A 9,456-nucleotide genomic window follows, 5' to 3' on the forward strand; every position below is an offset into this window, starting at 1 on the left:
TTGAGAGTGTGTGTGTTTGTGTGTATTTGGAGTGAGGGGACATGGTTTCGAGTGACCTTGCACAAGTTATTTAGAATGACCTTATACAACCATATACATCTCATTTTCATGGCATAAGATGGCATGATACAACTCAATATTTGGCATTCATACAAGATTCACCCAAAATATAAAAGGGCATTTTTAGGAACAACCGATGACGCTTCTTTGTTCGGTTTGTTAGTGAATACTGACCTCTGTGGGCAGTTTCAAACACTAAATGTTCAGGTACCAGTTCGTGGAGGGCAGGGTAGATGGCGCTACCTCTCGAATCCCTCATTTCTGTCTACGGAACTCAGTGGAACTCTTTGGTTCATTTCTGGATATCTTTCAGCATCTCTTTTAACAGTAGCAGCCTACCTGCTAGCAGCTAGGTAACTAGCTAGCTAGTTTTGTAGCTCAAAAGCCTTTCAAAGACATGAGCCGCAAAAGAAACCATAGTTTCATTGAGACAAGCCTGTCACCCGACCCTCAGAACGCCTATATGGATACTCCGGGGCCAGCCGTTCGAGCCGACGATGATTTCTTGGATTTCGAGCCCGACGAGGAGTTGCTTTGCTCGGTTAGCGACATCACCGAGCACCTCGGCAGAAACATCACCGTTGTGCTTGAGACGGCGTTGTCCGAGATCCGAAAAATGGTCACCGTCAGGATAAGAGTCCTGAAAATGGAACTCCGAGAGAAGACGGACGAAATAGAAATTCTAAAAGCGAGGTTGGAGACGGTTCAAAGGGACGGTAGGGACCCATTCCCTGGTTCCATGACCGGCGAGCCTTCATCAATATTCCGAAAATCTGACTTTAATTCAGGCAGTAAACACAATAGCGGCGACCCCAAGAAAGCCAAACCTGCCATTCCTGGCGTAAAGAAAGAAAACATCAACGCAATCTGTGACTATTTGATGAAAGACAAGAATTCGAGGGGTGGTGCTGAAGTGGATAGCGATCCGAGCAATCCCCCCTCAGGCAGCGACACTCGCCATGACTCGGAGGCACACACTCTCAACCTGTGGTCGGAGAGCGGACTGCCTGTTCCGGGGCCCGGGCCTGGAGATGGGGAATCGGACTCAGCTACCGATGACATATTCGGCATGTTACCGTCCAGTAGCAAACGGATCTACGACTATGAATGGATGGCCGGCGTGGATTACCCGTCAGACTTAAAAGGTAGAACTCTGCGTTTCACCTAGGGTATGTGTGCGCACGTGCGTGTGCCCACCGCAGTCACATCATTGTGTTATCCGACCCTTTCCACAGGTTTGAGGGAACCAAAGTGTGAAAGTGCTACAACGGCAGACGAGGTGGAGGAGGAGACGGACGACTCCAAAGGAGAGGGGGACATGCCTGACCAGGACCATTCCCAGGGCTCCCTCTCCCACGACCAGACCCCAGCCTTCCCCCTGGACCCCCAGGGCTCCCCTGGAGGGGACAGCCCCATGGAGGACCCGGGGAATCGCCTCGAGCCAGGTAGGAGAGCAAGGACATCTTGACCACCCGCTCTCACCGGGCCATTTGATCACTGGTGCTTTAACCATGAACAATCCCGTCTCTGAGTTCTGGGTTTTGCAATGTTTCACTATGTTTCATGTATTCATTTAGATTTATGACTGTATATGATCTATCAAATGTCTATTTCTGTGTGTTTTAATAGCCACCTCTCATTCTGTCTTGGTCCTGTTTTCTCAGGTCAGCAGTTCCCCGCTCACACGTACCTGTGTCCTCTGTGTGGAACCTTCTGCCCCGACGCCTCGTTCCTGGAGGAACACCTCAAACTGATCCACACCGACGGCACCGCCCCCCAGCCCCTGCAGTCCGCCCCCGGCCCGGCCCCCAGCCTCGGGGAGGGCAGCAGTGACTCCAGGAGGGGGGGGGGGCGGGCACCAGGCCGGGGCCCCGAGTCGAGACGGGGCTCCCAGGGAGAAGAAGGTGGACGGGGGCTACCAGTGTGGGGACTGTGGGCGCCATTTCAACTACCTGGGGAACCTGCGACAGCACCAGCGCATCCACACCGGGGAGAAGCCCTTCATCTGCCCAGAGTGTGGGGAGCGGTTCCGGCACGCCGCCCGCCTCAAGAGCCACCGCCTGGGGCACAGCGGGGCCCAGAGCCCCTTCCCCTGCCCCCAGTGTGGCAAGGGCTTCCCGGTCCTCTCGGGGCTCAAGAGGCACCAGCGGGTGCACACGGGGGAGAGCCCGTACGCCTGCCCGCAGTGCGGCCGGCGCTTCAAGGAGCTGGGCAACCTCTACACCCACCAGAGGATCCACAGTGGGGCCACGCCCTACTGCTGCCAGCAGTGCGGACGCAGCTTCCGCCACCTGGGGACCTACAAGAGCCACCGCTGCACTCCCACACAGTGACACACACACACGGACACACACACGGACACGCACACGTGTACACACTCCCTGTCTCTCGGACGCGCATTACGAACTGAAAAACGGAAATACTAAACGTTACAATGAAGCGTCGGGGTTTGCAGCCTGCTCCGGCCCATCGCAGAGGTGTGAGGATGTACAAAGACCGCCCGCTACAAAAGGACTTTTTGGGGACTAAATGGTTGACTAAATGGAACGGGGTTAAAGTGCAAGCTGAGCTGTATGCAGGGCCTTCCTTCTTCCCCCTACTTCAAACACGTCCTTCCCACATTGCAGTAGCCACTAACTGAACATGATTGGATAGGTGCAAGCAACAGCTGGATGACTGATGTTGCCCCCATCCTAGTCACTTTAGGGTCATTGATTTATATTAAAGATAGGGAAGGAGGCTTTTGAGTGGGCAAAGTTGCTTTCTTTATGGAAACGGACCTATTCAGCAATTGAAAACAACAGCAAGCAGGGATATATTTGGCTCAGTGGTTAGAGCATTTGACTGCAAGATCAAACAGGACGCAGGTCCAAACCCAAGGTGGCTTTGGATAAAAGCGTAAATAAATACATTACTAACGCCCTCCTGTGGATGTCCTTTGTTACTGCATGGTGCAAACTGCTATAGTGGCACTGCAGACTTCCTTGAAACATCATACCACTGTGCTGCAGAGCAGATGTGCTTGCATTTAGCATTTATAACTATTCTAATGTCATCTTGAACCGGCGACTATTTCTGATCTAATACCGTACACTTTTTTGTACATCTATTTGATGGTGACATCATGTTCGCAAATTGTGACCCTTTGTGTTCCTGGATATATAAATGTATCCAATCTCATATTCAGGCTGGTGTTGAGGGTCTGATTAACATTGAAAGTTAAAGAATACACTCTGATAGAAATGATAAATATGAAATATTGTGTATCTTTTTCATCAATTGTGTAGCTAAAAATTGTCCCCAGTACTGTAAATGACTGTTAAAAGAAGCACCATGATATTGGAAATGTGTATGGTAAACAAAGAATATACGACTGAAATGCTAATAATTGACAATCTGCATTCTAATAAATATTCATATACTCTATTGCTAGGTGTGTGTGTGTGTGTGTGTGCGCACATTTCCAAGGATTCTATTCCTTGGGCGAGAACAAGTGGATAGACAAGCAAAATGATGACTAAAATAAAGTGACAATTATATAGAACAAACATAAGACTTAGGTTTGAAAAAACCTTAGCCTATTGTAAAATTGACATGTTAACGGGTAAGACTAAGGAACCATAAAAGCACATTTCACCCCGCCAAATTCTACGAACACCAGGGTTTCAGATCCGACACTAGCACACTGAGTGTGTTTGCGTGAGTCTATGAGTGACTAGTAACGTGAACATGAACAGTTTCATAATATCGATCAAAATACAACTTTTACACACATGATGCCAGGAATACGATGTGCTGGCTAGGTGAAGCATGATCTTATCTAACACAATAGTGCTGGCTCTTTTTGTGTTGTAATCCAGAAAACACTGTACCTTTTTCTTTCCTTTTCAAAAACATTGAGAAAGAACATTTTGAGGAAGAAACAGAAGTGTTTAACTTGCAGTGGCCTCTTAAATTGAACCCCTTCTGTTCCTCACTCAAAATGTTCCTTCTCAACGTTTTTGGAAAGGAAATTAAAAGGTACAGTGTTCTCTGGATTATTTCCAGAGCTGTAATATCAAATGAATGGCCGTGTCCATAAAGCTGACATTTTGTCCAGATATAGTATCAAATGGGTGGCCTTCTCTAGACAGGGCCAGCGGTTGCCGGGGAGGGAGGGTTGCTGTTGAAACATAAAACATAACATAAATTGCTCTGGATAAGTGCGTCTGCTAAATTACTAACTGTAAATATATTCTCCGAAAATAAAGTTCTGGGAAAAAAAAGCAAATCAAACTGGGTTTTGAAATTGTTATTTAAATCAAATAGAACAATACATCTCTGATTACCATGGGTTGGACAAGGATTATTAATTACCGTACCTGGAATTCTGCACAAATCAAACCAAAGATAATTCAGTGTGTGTTTGTGTCATCGGTAGGGAGTTATCAAGCGATCTGTTTGTGCGCAACAACAGGTGTATCCCTATCTACACTCTTCTCTCAGAAATTAAACAGACAAAAAACATTCTCTCTTTTATTTCTGATCACGACTTTCACTCACAATGTCTGAAGGACACTTCAATTCAAAGAAAACTGTTTTGAAGGTGTGTCACAGTCGTGTGAGGTCGTTTCACAAATAGAATAGTATGCAGAGACTGGGAGGACATCCACCCACGTTCAGCCAACTCTGCCAGAAGAAAAAAAGAAGAAAAGACTGAAAAATGCATTTGGAGAAATGTGTTCGAAGCCGATCTATTCTCATGGTCCTTATCCCGCCAGCGTTGCCTCGTATTAAGGCTGAACAAAAATCCTGCAGGGTAATTGTCGCCTCAAGCATTGATTTCCGACCCTTACTTATTGTCTCAAATTGTCTCTGAAAAAGAGAGTGAGTGAGTGTGTGTGTCGTGTCATGTCTTGTGTATGTGCATGTCTGTGTGTGTGTCTTGTCCCTACCAGTGCTGTGCTCCACAGCCATAGATAGCACCATCACACTCTCCAAATGTCGGATGATTATCCAGCTAGAACATAGAGGACCAATTTGGGGAATTTTTGGAGTACTAACACATGCAATCTTAGGTTGTTTCGACCATTAGTGAACCCTACAGGTCCAAGTGCACACTTCTACCAGTTGAAATATCCATTCAAGATGTTTGAAGTAAAAGATGGCGGGATGTAAAAAGGAGGATGAGCAGTAGTGGTATATTTTAACCTGACTTGCCAGATGGTTTGTTACACATTTCCATCTGGGAAGTCGTCCCTGGAAACTGTTTGGGGAAAAAGGGCAGGCACTTTTAAAAGATGCTGGGCAGATGATTGGATGAGCCAACTGTATTCATATTTGAGGCCAAAACATATTGCTGTTATTACAATCCTTGGCACAGTGGCTTGGTAGGCTATTCTGCTTCTAAGAACACAATGCTAGTCAGATTATTTGTACAGAAAACACAAACACTGGGAAATTGGAAATAAAGAATGCAATACTGGCTTGACCTTTCTGTTTCTGTTTGTTTGGCCTCAGCTGTTCAGTGTGTGTGCTCTCTAAGGTCTTTCTGTCAGGTCTCCCTCACTCGGCCTGTAGGAGGCGCTGACCTTCTGTCGAACACTGCCTCTCTCTGCCTCTCTCTGTCTCTCTTTCTCCTTTGTCGTACCCTCTTTTGCTCCATATTTACTCCCACCATCTCTCCTCTCAGTCCCTCTTTGTCTCCCTCTGTCTACTGGTAAAAGTCTGTCTGGAAGTGTCAGACAGTGTCATTCACTGATGACCCCCTCACCATCATCAATCACATTATCCGTGTGCTGGTTCCTCCAAACACAAAAAGAGATAGACACACTTAGAGCACTTTCCGCTTTATGTTTCCTCTCACAGTGTCCCCAGCAAGAGCAAGAACACAATAAAGGTTTTTGGAGTGACTACTTACTGTACATTGCTATACTTTAATAAGAGATGCCACCTGGGCTCACCTTGGCTACCCTTCATGAGAACAAAGCAACAGCAAGTTGAATTGAAGGTCTAAAATATCATTTTCAGGCACAAAGACAGACCTCCAATGCCAGCATCTGTTTTTATAACGGCTAACCTTTTCACCGTATTCATGATCAAACACTCATCAAGAACTCAATTAGTCTCGCAAAGAGAACGTGCGTCTGCTTCAGGCTAGGTTTGACCTCTTGGAATAATAATAATAATAATAATGTGTTATGATTATGTTTTCACACAGAGAAGTCAATTTAGCTCTAACAAGTACATTCCCAAGTAGCTTGTTTCTTTCGACCACCCTTGTATTCCCCTCTGCGGCATTCAGACATTTCAGCCTCTCCCTGGCCTTTTCAGCCTCTCCCTGGCCATTTGAAAGCCCTGCCCTCCCCTCGCCCTCCCTGATTCATCTTCAGGATCTATTTAACACCTTGACAGTTTCTGCCATCCCATTATCGTTTCCCACATGGCATCCTGTCTGCCTCCATCACAAAGGCTTGTGGGTCTGTTTCCATTGTTCCTCTCAAAGCGACATTTAGAGTGAAAGACCCTCCGTGTGGCCAACATCTTACCATCTGAATTATGCATACAGATGAAAGTTTGCCAGCGCCTAGGTTGGCGGCGGGGGTTCACTAGGAAAATGCCAACCTCTCTAATTAAAAGCCCAGGCTCACCTGACAGCGGGGCACATGCACGGTGCCAGATGGCTGCTGGGCATCGCGGCTGAGAAGGTAGAGGCAGAAGATGTCCGCCAGTGTTTGAACCAATTGAAGTACAGTAGACCCTCATAGCTGCACTTGGGTGCCAACATCTTTGAGCTGGTTAGTGCATCAGTGGAGTTAAGGTTTTGGTGGTTGTTTGAATTTCCTTTCTTTTGAGGATTTTTCACAAACCATAACCCCCCCCCCCCATTCAAATGTAGTTTTTGTTTTTAATAGTGATATATACAATACCTTGGAATCTGCTATGGAGATAAAGTGGTTGCGTTGTGTTGCTGTGCAACATTGGACACAATCCTCTCTCTCTCTGGAGGAGAGCCTAGAGTTTTTCTCTACCATTTTAAATAGATCTGTGATTGTAGACTATGAAGAGACAAAATCTGAGCACTAGTAAATACTGACCTTAGAATCTATAACCAGGGGTCCTTTTTACAGGAACCCCAAATCCGACCTTGGCTTCTGGGTATTGGAGTATTGCCTAAATGGGAGTACCTGGAACCAATAACGTATTTTAATGTGCATGTATGTTTGATGTGCACGACATTGCTGGAACGCAGCATATGCTAAATCAGGGGAGGAGCACAGGATCCAATCCACCGTACGGGTCAGAGAACATACTACTGAGGTCATGTGACAAGCTCCTCATCTTACATATTGAAATATCTCCTGTGTGTGCCTGTAGGATGTCCTATGCAGACACACATCAGCTTTGTTCATTGACTTTGGGGTCACTGCCCCACTGCAAATATAAACAGCATGGATGTTGCAAAGGGAGCCGTTTAAAGAAATGCAACCAAGTATAAAGAACGAAAAAGGGCATCAAGTGTGTTATTGAAAGGTAGGCTAGTATACTGGCGTTTGACCAGGATTCGAGTAGCATATCAATTTAAACATGTGACATTTAACAAACAGCTGCATCTCACTCTGTTCCATATTGTGCTGCTCAAGACCCTGACATCCAGAGAGATGTCAAACTACGTGTTCTCTACCCCTACCCCTTCACGTACTGAAAATGTGATGTGAGAACATGGAGAGCAGAGAGGTCACCTGAATGGGTAACAGGGAAAAGGAACACATCCCTGCTCTCATACTCCACTCACCTGCCACACATTCCTTTTTTCTACGGCAACGGTTGCTGTGGCAACAGCAGCATCACTTGTATGGGCTTGGTATAATTCTTTGTGAATCATATTTAACCTGTTTTCTTCTTATTCACCTCAGGATTCCAGATCAAGGTTTGAGGCGATGGGACCCGTCTATACTGACAGGCACACGTCTAAAAATGTCTATACACACAGCCCTGCAGTACAAACATCTGCTTAAGTAACAGGGAACTACATTGTTCTTGGTTACACAACAGCTTGCTAGTGCTACATATCACAAACCGAGACCTTGGACACAAGCAACCAAGCTCTTATTTTCACGATGGCTTGGTAGATTGCTTGCCAGCTTCCCAACCATAAGCCTGTCGCTTCGTATTTCAGAGAACGGAGTGGCGATCAAATAGTTAGATTGGGTTTCTGTTGGGGACATTGACCGAAACAAGCCTGGCTATTATCAGAGCGGGATTGAAATGTTGAAATGTCGGAGGAAACGGAGATGTACTGCACAACCAGGAGCTCTTGGCCTCAGTTTATTCTCTCTCCATGTCTGTTTGATGATCAGACATAGGACAAGGATAAGATCAGGCCGGTCGATACAGGCTGAATCCCTCTCCCTCTCCCTCTCCCTGCTCCCTCTCCCCTCTCCCCTCCCTCCCCCTCCCCTCCCCTCCTCCCCCTCCCCCCTCCCCCTCCCCCTCCCCCTCCCCCTCCCCCTCCCCCTCCCCCTCCCCTCCCCCCTCCCCCCCCTCTCACTCTCACTCTCACTCTCTCTCTCACCTCCTCCTCTCTCCTCCCCTCCCCTCTCTCCTCTCTCTCTCTCTCTCTCTCTCTCTCTCTCTCTCTCTCTCTCTCTCTCTCTCCCTCTCCTCTCTCTCTCTCTGGTTCTTTGTTGACAAAGAACCAGAGAACCTTGGTCACACAGCCGTCTGATGGATAACACACCCGCAGTGCGTTTGATCGTTCCCATGCCTCCTGTTGGACTGCGTCAAAGTGACCAAGAGAGTTTAAGTCCTTCCATGTCTTCAATATGCAACCGACCCTGGCCTCAGCACACGCTCTTTTGTATGGCTGATCTCCTTAACTTCCTGGCCTCCTGGGGGTGTTTGTGTGGATGACTCAGCACTCTAGTGGACAGATGGTCACTAGTGTGTCGTCAGTGTCGTCTAGGTCACTAGTGTGTCGACAGTGTCGTCTAGTGTCCTGTCTGACGCTGGCAAGACATGACTCTGCCGGAGACGTAAGACCTCGTTACAACCTAGCCCTTGATCTCTCACACTGCGTTGAACTTGTAATCGTTTTGCGAACAAGAGGCTGGATAGGCTGGCATTCTCCAGCTGGAGCACATGAGGAAACACCACTGAGTGCCCAACTCATTACGGCGAAGGCAGACAACACTTTTCTACGTTTCTAACCTCTGAATATTTTATGAAATAATTTCACCTGTTTCTTGCTGAGGGGGAAAAAAAGATGCTAAATGCTACCTTGCAAAGTACACTTCAAAGCTGTGAAGTAGTAGTCCTAGACAAATCAGTGGTTCGGTAGGTCCATTTGAGGAGATGTGTGGTAAATGGGCATGATTAGAAAGTTCCAGTAGACCTGTCAAGTATAAAATGATCATA

The 9,456-nt window shown here is 46.9% G+C and overlaps 1 protein-coding gene across 1 annotated transcript; it reads left to right on the forward strand.

Annotated features, from left to right (window-relative positions):
* The first annotated feature begins 364 nt into the window (after positions 1-364).
* Positions 365-2,491, forward strand: LOC124487171 (zinc finger protein 16-like). Its single transcript, XM_047049290.1, is given in 4 exon segments — positions 365-1,205; positions 1,296-1,505; positions 1,725-1,911; positions 1,913-2,491. Coding segments are annotated over 4 exon segments (1,626 nt in total). The 5' UTR covers positions 365-457; the 3' UTR covers positions 2,394-2,491.
* The last annotated feature ends 6,965 nt before the right edge of the window (positions 2,492-9,456 follow it).

Source organism: Hypomesus transpacificus, chromosome 25 (genome assembly GCF_021917145.1).
Source record: "Hypomesus transpacificus isolate Combined female chromosome 25, fHypTra1, whole genome shotgun sequence".
Lineage (NCBI taxonomy): Eukaryota > Metazoa > Chordata > Actinopteri > Osmeriformes > Osmeridae > Hypomesus > Hypomesus transpacificus.